This window comes from Mercenaria mercenaria, chromosome 8 (assembly GCF_021730395.1).
Source record: "Mercenaria mercenaria strain notata chromosome 8, MADL_Memer_1, whole genome shotgun sequence".
Taxonomy (NCBI): Eukaryota; Metazoa; Mollusca; class Bivalvia; order Venerida; family Veneridae; genus Mercenaria; species Mercenaria mercenaria.
In genome coordinates, this window is record NC_069368.1 from 39450268 (window position 1) to 39471681 (window position 21414).

Below are 21414 nucleotides of genomic sequence, written 5' to 3' on the forward strand. Positions count from 1 at the left end.
AGCATAAAATAATTATTTTTTCCATTGTCCAAAGACTTATTTCCTGAAAAATAATTATTTTGAAATGTGTCCCAAAAATTAAAAGCGAAAAAAAAAAAAGTTAAAGATTATTCGTAATTATTCTGTTGATAAACTAAGTAATTGACCTTGTTTTCATCATCAATTAACACCCCCGCAAAGAGCTATAAGAAGTGTGTCATTCAAAGATCAAAGTGGTATAGTTGCCTGAGATTGTCATTGCATTACGTCATGTTTTCGCGCCATGTGGCACATCAATGTTTCATTGTACCGCCTCGGTTCTTTAGATTGCTGAGAAGTAGTGTTGTAAAAATCAATTAAAAAAGTTTCTTCTTTAATTTGTATGAAGCGAGTGTGCAATATCCCGTATAAACTGACAGGTAAGCGTGTCAAACAATAATAGTGGATATCCTACCTCTGTGACCTAATTGCCCTCAAGGAAACTACATTATGGTTTGAGAAGAATATCTTATTATAAAGTGTCATGTCAAAAAAGTACATGTATAAAGAGCCATTTAAAACTTATTAAAAACCGCAACAACATCATATTGCTTTTTAAACCGCATTTACTATTTACGTTCACGAGGTCATGTACACCTATTCAGCCGCACTAACAGAAATCTGATTTACTCCATGTTTTTAAATTGCTGCCGCTTTTTCATTATTTAAGATTTTTCTATTCTGTTTTTTGTAGCTTCTGGTCAAAAGTCTGAATTTTATGCCAGTAGTATGTATCATTTATTTATTTTTTAGAAAGAAATAACTATTTAGGATCGCGCTGTTTGAAATTTTATAAGTAATTTTATAAAAATTTGGCTGTTTTTATAGAATTTTGCCTACATTTCTGTCGATATGTTATTAAAATCCTTATAGAATTCAATCTGTATTACTTCTCAAGAGGTGTTGAAAATTTGAAGCGATAATATTAAAGGATGAATACACTACGCGCGTTTTTTGTGTACGGTGTCGATAAACAAAAGTAACAGCGATGTAAATTATATATTGCAATAGGTCGCATGCTCATGGAATGGAAAATTACCGGCATGACGTTTTGATATCTTTAAGATTCGCAGGTAAATTCCAGGCAGTGCGTGAATAAAAATAAATAACCAATGGAAAACGGACTTCCTGTAATGGCTGCAGCCAAAACATACAACACTTAACTGGTATGGTAAAAAAGCACATTAATGTCAAGGAATATCAACAACAGAATTCAGCCAGCACAAATGCACTAAAATAAAGACCAGAAAAGGTTATAAAAAATATTCTTTGGTTCTTATAATCATTTGATATTCACCATACAGTGTATAATAACGGTATGTGATTTGCATCTTTAATCAGTACACACCCATAGTCCCAACACTTAAGGACGAAAAACGCTGAGAAAATACATGTCAAAAAAATTAGGGACAAGAAAAATAATTATTTTTACAGATTTTAGGGATGTCCCAAGATTAAGGGTGTCACAAGACTTATGGAAAATATGGTAGTTAAAGGTATTTCTATTTTTCATTCTAGCAGCCCCTAAAAGGGGCCTAGTGTCTCCAACTGAACAAATTTGTTAAAGGACTTTATACTGATGCTTAAAATCAAGTTTGATGAAAATCTATCAAGAGATTCGTGAAAAGAGGTCATTTAAAGGCATTTCTTCTGTTTTGTTTTTGTTGGGTTTAATCTTGCACTGACACAGTTATAGGTCACATGATGACTTTCCAGCTTTAATGGTGAAGGAAGACCCCAGGTGCCCCTCCGTGCATTATTTCATCAAGAGCGGGCACCAGTGTAGAACCACTGACCTTCTGTAAGCCTGCTGGATGGCCTCCTCAAATGAAGAATTCAACGCCCAGAGTAAGGCTCAAACCCACATTGGTGAGGGGCAAGTGATTTGAAGTCGGCATCCTTAACCACTCGGCCACAATGGCCCCAAAAAGCATTTCTAGTTTTAACTCTAGTGGCACCTAGAAGGGGCCAAGCACCCCCCAGTTGAACAAATTTTGAAGAGGACCTTATAATGATACTACAGACCAAGTTTGATGAAAATCAACTGAACTCTTCGTGAGAAGTATTTATTAAAAGGTATTTTTATTTTTAGCCCTAGTGGCCCCTGATAGGGCCAAATGACCCAATCTGAACAAGAGCAGCAAAATGCGGAGCAATTATATGCCTGAATGTACAATCTTTGACCCCTAAGTCTGACCTTGACCTTGAAGCGAGCAAACTGAAACATGTGCTCTGCATGTTGTCTCGATGTGGTGAACATTTGTACCAAGTTTCTTTAAAATCCTTCAAGCAGTTCAAGAGTTACAGAGTGGACATGAAACAAAGTCATAAGACCTTTGACCCCTAAGTGTGACCTTGACCTTGAAGCGAGTCGTCCAAAACATGCGCTCTGCATGTCTTCTCAATGTAAAGAACATTTTTGTCAAGTTTCTTCAAAATCCTTCAAGGGGTTCAAGAGTTACAGAGAGGACACGAAATTGCTAAGGGACAGACAGACAGACAAACACCGGCGTCAAAACATAATACCGGTACACCCACTTCGGGCATATAATAAAGTTGGGAGAGGACCTTCTAATGATGTTACAGGCCAAGTTTGATGAAGATCCACCAAGCGCTTTATGAGAAGAAGTCTTTTACAGGTATTTCTATTTTTAGCTCTAGTGGCCCCTAACACAGGCCAAGTGTCTTTAATCGAACAAATTTGAAAAAGGACCTTATAACGATCCTCTAGACCAGGTTTGATGGTGATCCATCAAGCAGTTTATGAAAAGAAGTTGTTTATAGGTATTTCTATTTTTCACTCTAGCAGTGCCCCCCACTGAATCTCAAAATAAAGTTTGATGAAGACCCATCAAGTGGTTCATAAGGAGTCATTTAAAGGCATTTATAATTTTAGCTCTGGTAGCCCCTAAAAGGAGCCAATCGTCCCCATTTGAAATTGTTTTGTTTGTTTGTTTGTTTTGGGTTTAACGCCATTTTTCAACAGTATTTCAGTTATATAACGGCGGGCAGTTAACCTAACCAGTGTTCCTGGATTCTGTACCAGTACAAACCTGTTCTCCACAAGTAACTGCAAACTTCCCCACATGAATCAGAGGTGGAGGACTAATGATTTCAGACACAATGTCGTTTATCAAATAGTCACGGAGAACATACACCCCGCCCGCGGATCGAACTCGCGACCCCGCGATCCATAGACCAACGCTCTTACCTACTGAGCTAAGTGGGCGAGCCCATTTGAAATTGAGAAAGAACCTTGTAATGATGCTACAAACCATATCTGATGAAGATCCAGCCACCAGTTCATGAGAAAAAGTCGTTTAAAGCTATTTCTTTAGCTCTGGCCGCCCCTAAAAGGGGCCAAGTTCCCCCATATGTACAAAATTGAGAGAGGACCTTATAACGATGCTACAGACCAAGTCTGATGAAGATCCACTGTGTGGTTCCAGAGAAGAGTCCCTCTATTTTTAGCTCTAATGGCCCCTACAAGGGCCAAGTGACCCCATTAAACAAATTTTGGAGATGACCTTATAATAATGCTACAGACCCAAGTTTGATGAAGATCCATCAAGTGGTTCATGAATAGAAGTTCTTTAAAGGTTTTTCTATTTTTAGCTCTGTGGCCCCTAAGAGGAGCCAAGATGAACAAGTAAATTTGATGAATTGGTATCCCCTGCCGAAAGGGTCTGTGGTGAGGAACGGCAAAAAAATATATCCAGCAAAAAGTTAAGAATGTTACAAAGAAGCAAATAATATCATTAGTTAAAATCAATTTAACAGAAAATGAATGTTTTTTTTTGGGGGGGGGGGGGGGGAGGGGAGTGGTGAGGGTACAAAACTTTACATGTTGATTATAAATATTGATGGAAAATTAAACATGAAAAAAAAAACAAGAGCTGTCACTAATGGTGACAAATGCCCCCGCAGCACCTTGACCTTTGACCTGGTGACCCCAAAGTCAGTAGGGGTGGTGTACTCATAAAGTACTATCAGCATGTAAAGTTTGAAGGTCCTGTTTTTATTTATTTTGTTGGGTTTAACGTCGCACCGACACAATTTAAGGTCATATGGCGACTTTCCAGCTTTATTGGTGAGGAAGCCCAGGTGCCCCTCCGTGCACTATTTTCATCACGAGCGAGGACCTGGGTAGAACCACGACCTTCCGTAAGGCCAGCGTGGATGGCTTCCTCGTGAAGAATTTACACCCAAATGAGGTTCGAACCCACATCGATGAGGGGCAAATGGTTTGAAGTCAGCGACTCTAACCACTCGGCCACGGAGGCCCCTTTGAAGGTCCTGGGTGAAGTGGTTCGTGAGTAAAGTGCCTTCATGCAAAAGGTTAATGTTGGCCCCTGTGACCTTGACCTTTGACCTGGTGATCCCAAAGTCAGTAGGAGTGGTGTACTCAATAAGTACTATCAGCATGTGAAGTTTGAAGGTCCTGGGTGCAGTGGTTCGCATGTAAAGTGCCTTCATGCAAAAAGTTAACGTTGGCCCCTGTGACCTTGACCTTTGACCTGGTGACCCCAAAGTCAGTAGGGTTGGTGTACTCATAAAGTACTATCAGCATGTAAAGTTTGAAGGTCCTGGGTGAAGTGGTTCGCGAGTAAAGTGCCTTCATGCAAAAAGTTAATGTTGGCCCCTGTGACCTTTGACCTGGTGACCCCAAAGTCAGTAGGGGTGGTGTACTCAATAAGTACTATCAGCATGTGAAGTTTGAAGGTCCTGGGTGAAGTGGTTCGCATGTAAAGTGCCTTCACGCAAAAAGTTAACGTTGGCCCCTGTGACCTTGACCTTTGACCTGGTGACCCCAAAGTCAGTAGGGTTGGTGTACTCGTAAAGTACTATCAGCATGTAAAGTTTGAAGGTCCTGGGTGAAGTGGATCACGAGTAAAGTGCCTTCATGCAAAAAGTTAATGTTGGACCCTGTGACCTTGACCTTTGACCTGGTGATCCCAAAGTCAGTAGGAGTGGTGTATTCAATAAGTACTATCAACATGTGAAGCTTGAAGGTCCAGGGTGCAGTGGTTCGCGAGTAAAGTGCCTTCATGCAAAAAGTTAACGTTGGCCCCTGTGACCTTGACCTTTGACCTGGTGACCCCAAAGTCAGTAGGGGTGGTGTACTCAATAAGTACTATCACCACATGAAGTTTAAAGGTCCTGGGTGCAGTGGTTCGCGAGTGAAGTGCCTTCATGCAAAAAGTTAACGTTGGCCCCTGTGACCTTGACCTTTGATCTGGTGACCCCAAAGTCAGTAGGGGTGGTGTACTCAATAAGTACTATCAGCATGTGAAGTTTGAAGGTCCTGGGTGCAGTGGTTCGCGAGTAAAGTGCCTTCATGCAAAAAGTTAACACTGGCCCCTGTGACCTTGACCTTTGACCTGGTGACCCCAAAGTCATTAGGGGTGGTGTAATCAGTAAGTACTATCAGCATGTGAAGTTTGAAGGTCCTGGGTGCAATGGTTCGCGAGTAAAGTGCCTTCATGCAAAAAGTTAACGTTGGCCCCTGTGACCTTGACCTTTGACCTGGTGACCCCAAAGTCAGTAGGGTTGGTATACTCAATAAGTTCTATCAGCACGTGAAGTTTGAAGGTCCTGGGTGCAGTGATTCGCGAGTAAAGTGCCTTCATGCAAAAAGTTAACGTTCTGACTAACAAACGAACGAACTAACTAACGAACGGACAGACAGTTGAAAACTAATATGCCTCCCTTCGGGGGCATAAAAATTGGGGGGGGGGGGGGGGGGGGAATGCATGATCGGGGTGGTGAGCATGACTGGGTGGAGGAGTGAGGTGAGAGAATGGTACAACTTTGCATGTTGATAAATTTCATGGGTTTGAAAAAAATAAAATAAAAAAGGAATGGGGGGGGGGGGCAAGGTGGCGACATGGTGTGGGTACACAACTTCACATGTTTATAATAAATGTTCATGGAAAAGAATGAAAGAAGTTTAATGAAATTCTTCCAATTGGTTGGTTTGTTATGTACAAATCTGTGGATTTTTAAACAATTAAAGGGCAATAACTGTATGGAAAATTGACCAATAAAAAAAACAAAATGACCGGCATCATCAAAGTATGTTGGTTCATATTTATTTCAAGTTTCATGAAATTTTACAAACTTGTTACTGAGAAATGGCTGCAGATGTGTATTTTTCATTAAATCAAGGGCAATAACTCTAAGGGAAATTGACCAATCAAAAAAACACTTGACGGGCATCATTGCAGTATGTTGGCTCATGTTTATTTCAAGTTTGATGAAATTCTACCTGCTAGTTACTGAGAAATGACTGTGGACAGACATTTTTGTGCATTTTTCATTAAATCAAGGGCAATAACTCTAAGGGAAATTGACCAATCGAAAAAAAACCTTGAAGGGCCTCATCGCAGTATCTTGGTTCATGTCTATTTCAAGTTTGATGAAATTCTACCTGCTAGTTACTGAGAAATGGCTGCGGACGGACATTTTTCATTAAATCAAGGGCAATAACTCTAAGGGAAATTGACCAATCAAAAAAAAAAACTTGACAGGCATCATCGCAGTATGTTGGTTCATGTTTATTTCAAGTTTCATGAAATTCTACCAGGTAGTTACTGAGAAATGGCTGCAGACGTACGGACGGACGTGGGCTCAATTCTGACCAGTAGATTCAGAGGAGAAGATACTTAAGTAAAAATGTTGACGATGGATGATGGATGCTGGACCATCTACCTATACTAATCGCTCACCCTTCACAAAGTTCAGGTGAACTAAAAAGGCAACAACCATAACCACTAGACCAAATATGCCCATTCTCTCCATACTTAGCTAATAAACTGAGACAGATCTAATATTAAAGAAAACATTGCTATTTGATATATACTGTGAAATCATTCAATTTCGTCATCATAAAATTTCATGGTTTGGGTCAAAACAGCTATTTCATAGGGACAATGATTTGTGTATTTCAACTTTCGCAAGTAAAATAAATAAGCACACTACTTATTGGTTGGAATTTAATTTTGTGAATTGACTCTACCACAAAAACCAATGAAAATTAGTCCCCTACCAAATAATATGATTTGATAGTAAGCTGAAGATGTGAGAAAACTTCTCTACCTGACTTGTTACTTTAGCTTCTGTTGCTCCATCATAAAGATCAACATATGCTCCAGTCAGACAAGGTACACCTGTCTCCACAACCTATTGATATAACATATAAGAACTTTAACAACATTAAATGATTTTGTTATGGAAAGATTTTTTTTCAATAAAACATGTGTAAGAGATTAAAGATTACTTAGCACAGTTCTGATAACTCACTCTACTGTGGTAAATGAAAATCAAAGCAAGTTGTCTTCAATTTAAGAAGCCTTATGCAGATAAAGGGGTTAGTATGATTTTCAACCCTTAAGTCATCCAACCTTTGATTAAATTGATTTAAAAATGCATTCCAGATTTTCAAACATAGAAAGTACATTGTAAATAAATTCAATGCTAGCCACAACAGATACCAAAACTAAACATTACAAGAGCTGTCACAGGAGACAGCGCGCTCGACTATTTCGATGCTGGATAGTGAAACTGGGCACATCTGAGGAAACTAGAGCTGTCACTGGAGTGTTTAATGACTCCAATTGTGGATGAAGATATTGCACAATAGCCTGAGTCTATGTCAAAAATATCAACTTAAAGTAATAAGAGAGGTAAAGATAAAATGTATCAAAACACTATATAAGTATATCCTAACCAAAAAGGGGCATAATTCATTAATTATTGGTGCCAGAGTTATGCAGCTTGTGTCATATAATGTGGGTGATGATGTTGAACAACTATTTTAAGTTTGAATCAAATCCATTCAGTAATAACAGAGACAGAGTGGAAGTGTATCAAAATTTTAACCTAAAATTCTAAGTAAAAAGGGGGAATAATTAATGAAAAATTGGTGCCAGAGTTATGCACCTTGTGTCATATGCTGTGGGTGATGATGTTGAACAACTATTTTATGTTTGAATCAAATCCATTCAGTAATAACAGAGACAGAGTGAAAGTGCATCAAAACTTTAACCTAAAATTCTAAGTAAAAAGGGGAAATAATTCATGAAAAATTGGTCCCAGAGTTATGCACCTTGTGTCATATGATAAGGGTAATGATGTTGAACAATTTTTTAAGTTTGAATCAGATCCATTCAGTAATAACAGAGATAGAGTGAAAGTGCATAAAACTTTAACCTGAAATTCTAAGTAAAAAGGGGAATAATTCATGAAAAAGTGTGCCAGAGTTATGCATCTTGTGTCATATGATGTGGGTGATGATGCTGAACAACTATTTTAAGTTTGAATCAAATCCATTCAGTAATAACTGAGGTAGAGTGAAAGTGCACCAAAACTTAAACCTAAAATTCTAAGTAAAAAGGGGGAATAATTCATGAAAAAAATGGTGCCAGAGTTATGCACCTTGTGTCATATGATGTGGGTGATGATGTTGAACAACTATTTTAAGTTTGAATCAAATCCATTCAGTAATAACAGAGATAGAGTGAAAGTGCATCAAAACTTTAACCTGAAAATCTAAGTGAAAAGGGGGGATAATTCATGAAATATTGGTGCCAGAGTTACGGCCCTTATGTCAGATGATGTGTATGATGATGAGGAATAAGTATTTCAAGTTTGAATTAAATCCATCAAGTAATTACAGAGATAAGTTGAAACAAGAAACGCGGCAATGCCACGAAACCAGGTTTTCAACACTTTCCATAAGAATAAACAAGAGTGCCAGAATGTCACAATATACGCCCGTCACAGCAAATTTCTTTACTCTAGCACCTGTATTTGCAGATGTAATTTTAATTTTGTGGTTGTTTAGTAATCATTGTAATTCTTTTGTTTTTCTAAGTCCACAAAAAAACTCCTTACCAGGTAGAAATACCTTAAAATACACCTAAAATTAGAAAGTAAGAACTATGTTGTACCACAGAAAAGTGGTCTTAGTTTTTCCCTACGGTCAATTATAAAAAAGTTACAATATAAGTTTTTTATAGTAACAACTAAGGGAAGTTAATCTTAAAAAAAAAAATACAAAAAAAAAAAAAAAAAAAAAAAATATACATTAAAAAAAATTGTAAGTCCACACAAAAATCCTTACCAGGTAGAGATTGGTCAAAATACACCTCAAAATTGGATGTAACATGCATGTTGTACTACAGAAAAGTGGTCTCGATTTTTCCCTACGTCTAGTAATGAAAAAGTTACAATATAAGCTATTTATAGTAACAACAAAGGGAAGTAATTCTAAAGAAGGGAACTGCGCAAGACACTTCGTCTCATGATGGTGTATAATTGTGCCAAGTTACATCAAAATCCCTCTATGCATGAAGATATGCTCCGGACAAAGTTTTCATTCTTGTATCCTTTGACCTCTAACTGTGACCTTGACCTTAGACCTAGTGACCTGGTTCTTGCACATGACACTCTGTCTCATGATGGTGAACAATTGTGCCAACTTTCATCAAAATCCCTCCATGCATGTAGAAAATATGCTAACCCTAACCCTAACCTAACCCTAACCCTATTTTTAGTAACAATGACCTTGACCTTGATCCCAGAAACCCCAAAATCAATCCAAAGCTACAACTTTATATAAGTTTTCTATACACCAAGTTTCATCATGATAGCTCATTCCTAAGTTAAGTTATTGACCGGAAACCCTTTTTCTATTTTAAGTAACAGTGACCTTGACCTTGACCCCAGAAACCCCAAAATCAATCCCAGCCTTTGTCTTGATATAAGCTACATACATACCAAGTTTTATTCAAATATCTTTACCGAAACAAAAGTTATTGACCGGAAACACCAGTTTGACGCCGCCACCCCACCGCAGCCGCCCGCCCAACATCTACCCCAATCTAATAACTCAGGTTTTCAACGAAAACCTGGTTAAAAAGAGAAAGTGTAAAAAAACTTTAACCAAGGAGGGGACGCGGACAGACGCTGATGCCGACGCCGGGGCGAGTAGGATAGCTCTCCTTTTACTTCGTATAGTCGAGCTAAAAATTGATTCTCACAAATATAAGATAATAAATAAATAAATTTGCTTTGCTGAATTAGAAAAAAAGTTTAAACATAAAGTCTAATCTAACACTACTTACCTTACATTTGAAGTACACTCTGTTATCGACCTTAAACATGTCTGGTTGTAACTCAACTTACACTGAAAGTAAACTCAAATACCATCCTTCTGCATGTCCGGTTATAACTCAACTTACACTGAATGTAAATGCAAATACCATCCTTCTGCATGTCTGGTTGTAACTCAACTTACACTGAATGCAAACTCAAATACCATCCTTCTGCATGTCTGGCTGTAACTCAACTTACACTGAAAGTAAACTCAAAATACCATCCTTCTGCATGTCTGGCTGTAACTCAACTTACACTGAATGTAAACTCAAATACCATCCTTCTGCATGTCTGGTTGTAACTCAACTTACACTGAATGTAAACTCAAATACCATCCTTCTGCATGTCTGGCTGTAACTCAACTTACACTGAATGTAAACTCAAATACCATCCTTCTGCATGTCTGGTTGTAACTCAACTTATACTGAATGTAAACTCAAATACCATCTTTCTACTGGTACATGTCTGGTTGTAACTCAACTTACACTGAATGTAAACTCAACTACCATCCTTCTACATGTCTGGTTGTAACTCAACTTACACTGAAAGTAAACTCAAATACCATCCTTCTGCATGTCTGGTTGTAACTCAACTTACACTGAAAGTAAACTCAAATACCATCCTTCTGCATGTCTGCTTGTAACTCAACTTACACTGAATGTAAACTCAAATACCATCCTTCTATATCTCTGGTTGTAACTCAACTTACACTGTATGTAAACTCAAATACCATCCTTCTGCATGTCTGGTTGTAACTCAACTTACACTGAATGTAAACTCAAAAACCATCCTTCCTCATGTCTGGTTGTAACTCAACTTACACTGAAAGTAAACTCAAAATACCATCCTTCCACATGTCTGTCTGTAACTCAACTTACACTGAATGTAAACTCAAATACCATCCTTCTGCATGTCTGGTTGTAACTCAACATACACTGAATGTAAACTGAAAAACCATCCTTCTGCATGTCTGGTTGTAACTCAACTTACACTGAATGTAAACTCAAACACCATCCTTCTACCGGTACATGTCTGGTTGTAACTCAACTTACACTGAATGTAAACTCAAATACCATCTTTCCACATGTCTGGTTGTAACTCAACTTACACTGAATGTAAACTCAAGTACCATCCTTCCACATGTCTGGTTGTAACTCAGCTTACACTGGAAGTACACTCTGTTACTATCCTTCCACATGTCTGGTTGTAACTCAACTTACACTGAATGTGAACTCTAATACCATCTTTCCACACGTCTATCTGTAACTTAACTTGTACTGGAAGTAAACTCTGTTACCATCCTTCCACATGTCTGTCTGTAACTCATGTAAACTCAAATACCAACCTTCTGCATGTGTGTCTGGTTGTAACTCAGCTTACACTGAATGTAAACTCTGCTACCACCCTTCCACATGTCTGTCTGTAACTAATCTTACACTGGAAGTAAACTCTACTACCACCCTTCCATGTCTGCTTGTAACTTATCTTATACTGGAAGTAAACTGTTACCACCCTTCCACATGTCTGTCTGTAACTCACCTTACACTAGATGTTACCAACCTTCCACATGTCTGACTAAAACTCACCTTACACTGGAAGTAAACTCTGTTACCACCCTTCCCCATGTCTGTCTGTAACTTATCTTGCAAAGGAGGTAAACTATGTTAATATATTTCCACACGTCTGGCTGTAACTCACCTTACACTGGAAGTAAACTCTGTTACCATCTTTCCACATGTCTGTCTGTATTGTTTCTCCAGGTAACACTGGTTTGGAAAACCGTGTCTGAAATTTTTTACAGGAAAATCATTTCTTTCAAGTATTTCATTGCTTACAATCTACAGTAGACATTTTTCTGTTTACAAAGTCTATTATTTCATATAATTTTTCTTCCATGGATCACTTATAAGCACATCAAGTCTTGCAATTCTGCTACTTTAATGGCAAAAATCAAATTTGAAAGTTGCTTCAATTACTTCTAACCAACCTCAATGTATTACCTTAATTGCTTTAATTTTGGACACATCATTATTAGCATATGTCTTCATTACATGTCTGGTAGCATATCCAAAACTGCACATCCCATGTAAAATTGGCTGCTTGAACCCTGAAAATATATAATAATTAGTTATTAGCAGACAACAAAGCTCACTGTGAAAGACGAAAAGTTAAACAAGAGGACATTCTTCAATGTTAATTATTTTTAGTGTGGAACGTTGGTGGGCAGAGTTTCATTGTGCATGCCCACACCCTCCCCACCCCATGCTGCTTCATTTGAATGGAAGTGAAACGTAATACCTGTGTAATGGTTGGTAAATGTTTTATAACTTAAATGTTATGCACTGGACAGGGCAATAAACCTATTTACCTTTGACCTCTTTGAGCTAGGGTTGCACGACAAGTTGTCTCATTCTGGGAAACATTTGTAAAAAAAATTAAAATCCCTTGATAGACAGCAGAATTATGGACCTTACAGAAAAAAAAACCTAATGAATTTTGACATTCGAGTGTGTCCTTGACCTTTTGAGTTTGGGATCTTGGTGCTGAGCATGACACATCGATTCATTATGGGGAACATTTGTGCCAAGTAATATAAAAATCCTTTGATGGATAGCAGGGTTATGGGCTGAATGGGAAAAAACTATCGACCTTTGATCTATATGTGTGGCCTTGACCTTTTGGATAGGGGTCTGGGAGTTGTGCATGTCACATAATCTCATTATTGGATACATTTGTTCCATGTAATATTAAAATCCCTTCAAAGATGACAAAGTTTTTACCAGACAGGGAAACAAGAGCTGTCACAGGAGACAGCGCGCTCGACTATTTTGATGCTGGATAGTGAAACTGGGCACATCTGAGGAAACTAGAGCTGTCACTGGAGTGTTTAATGACTCCAATATATTGTGGATGAAGATATTGCACAATAGCCTGTCTATGTCAAAAATATCAACTTAAAGTAATAAGAGAGGTAAGGATAAAATGTATCAGAGTTATGCATCTTGTGTCATATGATGTGGGTGATGATGCTGAACAACTATTTTAAGTTTGAATCAAATCCATTCAGTAATAACTGAGGTAGAGTGAAAGTGCATCAAAACTTTAACCTAAAATTCTAAGTAAAAAGGGGGAATAATTAATGAAAAATTGGTGCCAGAGTTATGCACCTTGTGTCATATGGTGTGGGTGATGATGTTGAACAACTATTTTAAGTCTGAATCAAATCCATTCAGTAACTAGAGCTATCACTAAAGGTGATGAATGTACCCCCAGCATGCACTGACACAGTACATTGCAATTTAACGCACACAGGACTGCATAATTATGTGGACTGTATGTATACAGACTGTATGTATACAGTATAGAAACAAAAAACAAAGTCCCATAACTATACAAAATATTTATCTAAAAGAATGTAACATGCACCATGCACAACTAGGGTTGGTACTGATCACTTGTGTGAAGTTTCATTAAATTGTGTGTAAGGGTTTGGTAGATTAGGCACGCACAAGATTGCATATGCAGACTGTTTGTACATAGTATGTTAACAAGAAACAAAGTCCCATAACTCTGCAACTTTTGTCGCTGAAAGAACCTAACATGCCCCATGCACAACTACTGTTGTTACTGATCACTTGTGTGAAGTTTCATTAAATTGTGTCAAGGGGATGAGGAGAGATGGTGCGCACAAATTTGTGTCTATGTATATAGTATAGTAACAAAAAAACAAAGTCCCATAACTCTGCAAATTTTTTTTCTGAAAGAACCTAACATGCCCCATGCACAACTACTGTTGGTACTGATCACTTGTGTGAAGTTTCATTAAATTGTGTCAAGGGGATGAGGAGAGATGGTGCGCACAAGATTGTGTCTATGTATATAGTATAGTAACAAAAAAACAAAGTCCCATAACTCTGCAAATTTTTTTTCTAAAAGAACCTAACATGCCCCATGCACAACTACTGTTGGTATAGATCACTTGTGTGAAGTTTCATTAAATTGTGTCAAGGGGATGAGGAGAGATGGTGCGCACAAGATTGTGTCTATGTATATAGTATACATGTAGTAACAAAAAAAACAAAGTCCCATAACTCTGCAAATTTTTTTTTCTAAAAGAACCTAACATGCCCTATGCACAACTACTGTTGGTACTGATCACTTGTGTGAAGTTTCATTAAATTCTGTCAAGGGGATAAGGAGAGATGGTGCGCACAAGATTGCGTCTACGGACAGATGGACGGACGGACAGACAGACAGACAGACAACCTGAAAGCAGTATACCCCCCCTTACAACTTTGTTGTCGGGGGGGGGGGGGGGGGGGGGGGTACAATAACAGAGATAGAGTGAAAGTGCATCAAAACTTTAACCTAAAATTCTAAAGAAAAGGGGAAATAATTCATGAAAAATTGGTCCCAGAGTTATGCACCTTGTGTCATATGATAAGGGTAATGATGCTGAACAATTGTTTAAGTTTGAATCAGATCCATTCAGTAATAACAGAGATAGAGTGAAAGTGCATAAAACTTTAACCTGAAATTCTAAGTAAAAAGGGGAATAATCCATGAAAAATTGTGCCAGAGTTAGGCATCTTGTGTCATATGATGTGGGTGATGATGCTGAACAACTATTATAAGTTTGAATCAAATCCATTCAGTAATAACAGAGGTAGAGTGAAAGTGCACCAAAACTTTAACCTGAAATTCTAAGTAAAAAGGGGGCATTATTCATGAAAAAATGGTGCCAGAGTTATTCACCTTGTGTCATATGATGTGGGTGATGATGTTGAACAACTATTATAAGTTTGAATCAAATCCATTCAGTAATAACAGAGATAGAGTGAAAGTACATCAAAACTTTAACCTGAAAATCTAAGTGAAAAGGGGGGATAATTCATGAAATACTGGTGCCAGAGTTATGGCCCATATGTCAGATGATGTGTATGATGATGAGGAATAAGTATTTCAAGTTTGAATCAAATCCATCAAGTAATTACAGAGATAAGTTGAAAAAAGAGAAAGTGCACCAAAACTTTAACCAAGGTAGGGACGCGGAAAGACGCCGACGCCGACGCTGGGGCGAGTAGGATAGCTCTCCTTATACTTCGTATAGTCGAGCTAAAAACGGTACTGATGTTTGACCTCCAAGTGTGACCTTGACCTTTAACCTTTACCCTGCTAAATTTCTAAAATGGACTGGCCATCTTTCATTTCGGGCAATACCATTTATCATTTGAAGGGGTTTTCACTGAAAATTTACTGACTGAATAGCGAACAGTGCAGACCATGATGAGACTGCACGGATGGTAAAATGATGAGAGTGACAGGATACTAAGAGACAAGCACAAGAATCTGAAAGTAAATAAATATTTTGGGTGGTAGTAGAGCAGGCAGGTTATGGGGGTGGGTAGGGTGACAGGATACTATAGAGACAACCACAAGAAGCTATAAGTAAATGAATATTTTGGGTGGTAGTAGAGCAGGGAAGTTATGGGGGTGGGTAGGGTGACAGGATACTAAAGAGACAAGCACAAGAATCAAGTAAATAAATATTTTGGGTGGTAGTAGAGCGGGGAGGTTATGGGGGTGGGTAGGGTGACAGGATACTAAAGAGACAAGCACAAGAATCTAAAAGTAAATAAATATTTTGGGTGGTAGTAGAGCAGGGAGGTTATGGGGGTGGGTAGGGTGACAGGATACTAAAGAGACAAGCACAAGAATCTAAAAGTAAATAAATATTTTGGGTGGTAGTAGAGCAGGGAGGTTATGGGAGTGGGTAGGGTGACAGGATACTAAAGAGACAAGCACAAGAATCTAAAAGTAAATAAATATTTTGGGTGGTAGTAGAGCAGGGAGGTTATGGGGATGGGTAGGGTGACAGGATACTAAAGAGACAACCACAAGAATCTATAAGTAAATAAATATTTTGGGTGGTAGTAGAGCAGGGAGGTTATGGGGGTGGGTAGGGTGACAGGATACTAAAGAGACAACCACAAGAATCTAAAAGTAAATAAATATTTTGGGTGGTAGTAGAGCAGGGAGGTTATGGGGGTGGGTAGGGTGACAGGATACTAAAGAGACAACCACAAGAATCTATAAGTAAATAAATATTTTGGGTGGTAGTAGAGCGGGGAGGTTATGGGGGTGGGGTAGAGCGACAGGATACTAAAGAGACAACCACAAGAAGCTAGAAGTAAAAAAATATTTTGGGTGGTAGTAGAGCGGGGAGGTTATGGGGGTGGGTTAGAGCGACAGGATACTAAAGAGACAAGCACAAGAATCTATAAGTAAATAAATATTTTGGGTGGTAGTAGAGCGGGGAGGTTATGGGGGTGGGGTAGAGTGACAGGATACTAAAGAGACAACCACAAGAAGCTAGAAGTAAATAAATATTTTGGGTGGTAGTAGAGCGGGGAGGTTATAGTGGTGGGGTAGAGTGACAGAATACTAAAGAGACAAGCACAAGAATCAAGTAAATAAATATTTTGGGTGGTAGTAGAGCGGGGAGGTTATGGGGGTGGGGTAGAGTGACAGGATACTAAAGAGACAACCACAAGAATCTATAAGTAAATAAATATTTTGGGTGGTAGTAGAGCGGGGAGGTTATGGGGGTGGGTTAGAGTGACAGGATACTAAAGAGACAAGCACAAGAATCTATAAGCAAATAAATATTTTGGGTGGTAGTAGAGCGGGGAGGTTTTAGTGGTGGGGTAGGGTGACAGGATACTAAAGAGACAAGCACAAGAATCTACAAGGCAGTCTGAAAGACAGTTAAATCCCCCGCCACTGCTATGGATAGTGAAAGGGTAAAACCTTTGATTTTAGCTGTGACCTTGACCTTGAACTGACATGGCTGACTCATGAATTCTGCACAACGTCTTGATGAGGTGATCATTTGACCAAAGTTTCATGAAAATCCTTCAAGGGGTTTAGGAGAAACAGAGCTGAAACCTTTGACCTTGAGTTGTGACCTTGACCTTGAGTTGACATGGCTGACTCATGAGTTCTTGATGAGGTGATCATTTGACCCAAGTTTGATGAAAATCCTTCAAGGGGTTAAGGAGATACAGAGTGGACACCAAATGGAAGGCTCAAACCTTCGACCCTTAGTTGTGACTTTGACCTTGAGCTGGCATGGTTGACTCATAATTTCTGCACATCATTCTGATGAGGTAATCATTTGACCCAAGTTTTATAAAATTCCTTCAAAGGGTTTAGGAGATATAGAGCGGACACGAAATGGAAGGCTCAAACCTTTGACCTTCAGTTGTGACCTTGACCTTGAGCCAACATGGCTGACTCATAAGTTCTGCACAACGCCTTGATGAGGTGATCGTTTGACCCAAGTTTGATGAAAATCCTTCAAGGGGTTTAGGAGATAATAATAGAGCGGGCACAAAATGGAAGGTTCAAACCTTTGACCCTAAGTTGTGACCTTGACCTTGAGCCGGCATGACTGACTCATGGGTTCTGCACATCCTCTTGATGAGGTGATCATTTGACCCAAGTTTTATAAAATTCCTTCAAGGGGTTTAAGAGATATAGAGCGGACACAAAATGGAAGGCTCAAACCTTTGACCTTGAGTTGTGACCTTGACCTTGAACCGGCATGGCTGACTCATGGGTTCTGCACATCGTCTTGATGAGGTGATCATTTGACCCAAGTTTTATAAAATTCCATCAAGGGGTTTAGGAGATATAGAGCGGACACAAAATGGCAGGCTCAAACCTTTGACCTCGAGTTGTGACCTTGACCTTGAACTGACAAAGCTGACTCATGGGTTCTGCACATCGTCTTGATGAGGTGATCATTTGACCCAAGTTTCATGAAAATCCTTCAAGGGGTTTAGGAGATATGGACCGGACACGATTTTGTTACGGACGGAAGGACGGACGGACGGACGGAAGGACTGACGCAGATCATTCCTATAATCCCTCCCCCATGGCGGGGGATTAAAAAGTAAATAAATATTTTGGGTGGTAGTAGAGCGGGGAGGTTATGGGGGTGGGGTAGAGTGACAGGATACTAAAGAGACAAGCACAAGAATCTATAAGTAAATAAATATTTTGGGTGGTAGTAGAGCGGGGAGGTTATGGGGGTGGGTAGGGTGACAGGATACTAAAGAGACAACCACAAGAAGCTAGAAGTAAATAAATATTTTGGGTGGTAGTAGAGCGGGGAGGTTATAGTGGTGGGGTAGAGTGACAGGATACTAAAGAGACAAGCACAAGAAGCTAGAAGTAAATAAATATTTTGGGTGGTAGTAGAGCGCGGAGGTTATAGTGGTGGGGTAGAGTGACAGGATACTAAAGAGACAAGCACAAGAAGCTAGAAGTAAATAAATATTTTGGGTGGTAGTAGAGCGGGGAGGTTATAGTGGTGGGGTAGAGTGACAGGATACTAAAGAGACAACCACAAGAATCTATAAGTAAATAAATATTTTGGGTGGTAGTAGAGCGGGGAGGTTATGGGGGTGGGTAGGGTGACAGGATACTAAAGAGACAACCACAAGAAGCTAAATATAGTTTTTGTTTCATGGTTTTCCGGGAAATGGTTGCAAAAGGGAAAGGGAATGGTGTAAGGTGGGGGTGCAGGAGAGGAGTGGATGTGGTGTGGGTAATATGAAGACAATATTAAAGGGGTGTTACTATGGGAAAGAAAAGTGTTGAGTTTTATTTAGTGTGATGTGTAGTTAACGAGATACTAACTTGCTGACAATCACGAACAGAATTTTGTTGAGTAAAAAAAAGGGGGCATGATTTCATCAAATTGAAAGCAAGAGTTATGGAACCTATGTGATTCATTTGGTGAGAAAGCCATGTTTCATTCAGTTGTGAGACTGAAGCGGAGATATGAGCTAGCTGAGAATTATTAACATGCTGTCTAGAAAAGAAGCTGGTGCTGGCACCATGGATATGGCAATAGCTCTGGAGACTTTCATCATGGCAAGTTAAATAGTATAACACAAATTTATAAACTGGAAATGGAAACTATATTGATTTTTTTTTTCAATATTAAGATTAAAGTTACCTCCCATTGCTGCAAAACTAGGATCAATATGCAGAGGATTTCTATCACCTGTCAGTCTGTATATGGCAGCCTAGAAGTGAAATATAAATAGAACGTACAGTCAATCTAGATGAAGTAGTTATGACTGTATCTCAATAACAACCCTCTCCTTAATAATAAATATCCATTTTTCACTTAAAACTATATTCTGATATTACTTTACTATACATGAAATGACAGATAAAATGTTAGTAGAAAGCACACTAAACATTTTGATGTCTTCAAGAAAGCTTCACACCAACTTAAATCATTCTTCAGTCTGACTGTGCCAATGACTTACTAATCAAATCACTGCCCCTAATCATTTTGATTGTTTTCCTGTTAACTTTGTAGTATCACAATGTGACAATGATCAGTACAAAGGCAGTTACCTGGTCAACACCAGTTTTCTCTGCCATGCTTGCATCTGGTGCTCGTTTTGGAGGTTTCACCATAGGTTTGAGTGCCGGCGATGCCTTGCTGCCTTGGAAACCACCAGCACCAATTACCATTATAGCGGACTGATTATATGCTATCTTCTCTTTCGCTTCATTATATGTATCCACTATAATAACAATATTAAGTATGTGTGTGTAATTTAGCAGAATAAAATGTAAATTATTAAAGTTCAATGTTAAAGATTCTTAAGTTTATTTGACATTTAAGTGAAATAATTTATTCATTGGAACTATACATCAGTAAACCAGAAACCTCTACTTTGAAAACTGTAACAATTAACAAGAGCTGTCCATAAGACAGCCAATGCTAGACTATTCAAATTATTGTCCCAGAAGCAGGAAAATATTACCCTAAATGTTAAAATATCTATAGAGTTTCAATCCAGTATCTGAGTTAGTTTTGGAGATAGTAACTTGCATGCAAATCTTTAAACAGAAGTTTTAAGTTCAAAAGGGGAAATAATTTGACCAAAATGCAAGTCAGAGTTATGGGACTTGATGCAATCAACTAGTTTTATAACCCCGAAGGACCCCTGAAGTTTCAATTCAATATCTGCATTTGTTCTGCAGATAGGAACTTGCACGCAAAACTTTAACCAGAATTTTGTAAGTCCAAAAGGGGGCATAATTTGCCCAAAATACATATCAGAGTTAAGGGATGTTGCTAATTGATCTAGAAAAAAAAAATAAGTCTCAAAGCTATATGCCTTTAAATGATAGCCATATGTACTTGCATGCAAAACTTTAACCAAGGTGTGACGCTGACGCCGACACCAGGGTGAGTAGAATAGCTAGACTATTCTTTGAATAGTCAAGCTAAAAATTATATATATATATATTTTGAAATGATTTTGAATCCCCCCTAAAACTGAAATGATGCCTCATCTGACATTTTACAAATATTGCAATTCTGAGAGAAAGATATGAAAAATATTCACCTTGAGAAATAAGAATATCGACTGAGGCATTAGCCGAGGTCTATACTCATATCTGGAGGGTGTGGACATATCATCCTCTCAGAAATGCAATATCTAATTTATAATACCAAAAACATATGAAGGTCAAACATTTACTAGAAAATCAACATACTGAGTCAAATGATTTATTGAAATAGTAATCATTAACAAGAGCTGTCCATAAGACAGCGTGCTCCACTATTCGGGGATTGACAGTAAAATGAATATTAGGGCTGAATAATACCTCTAACTACTTTTAAAAAGAAATACAAGGGCATAATTCATCAAATACAAAATTGAGTTATTAGGATTGTTACATAACATGAGATGAGAGGGTAAGTATATTGAGGTTTCAAGTCATTATCTTATATAGTAACAAAGTTATGTCCAGAAAATGAAGTTTGTAAAAAATTTAAGTATAAAAGGGGCATAATTCGGTCAAAAATACCAATCAGAGTTATGGGGATTGTTACCACACATGCAGATGATGATGATAAAGATACATTTTAAGTTTCAAGTCTTTATCTTATATTGCATTAAAGTAGTATCCAGAAGCGAAGATTGCAAAAAGTTTTAAGTACAAAAGGGGCATAATTCTGTCAAAAACACAATTAGAGTTATGGGGTATGTAGCCACACATGCAGATGATTATAAACAAATACTTTTAATTTCAAGTCATTATCTTTTAAAGTACCAAAGATATGTCTATAAACGAAGCTTTAGAAAAAATTTAACATGAAAATAATTCAAAGTATAACTCCTTGGTGACCTTGACCTT

General features: G+C 38.3%; 1 protein-coding gene across 2 annotated transcripts in view; it reads right to left on the minus strand.

Annotated features, from left to right (window-relative positions):
* Positions 1–21414, minus strand: part of LOC123566556 (peroxisomal multifunctional enzyme type 2-like) — a 134816-nt gene that overhangs the window by 25771 nt on the left and 87631 nt on the right. For both annotated transcript variants that reach the window (XM_045360774.2, XM_053549751.1), the window contains exons 15-19: positions 19615–19787; positions 19205–19274; positions 12177–12283; positions 11875–11961; positions 7117–7200 (exon numbers count right to left, since the gene is read on the minus strand). In XM_045360774.2, the coding sequence (XP_045216709.1) occupies positions 7117–7200; positions 11875–11961; positions 12177–12283; positions 19205–19274; positions 19615–19787 (521 nt within the window). The remainder of the gene's footprint in view (positions 1–7116; positions 7201–11874; positions 11962–12176; positions 12284–19204; positions 19275–19614; positions 19788–21414) is intronic.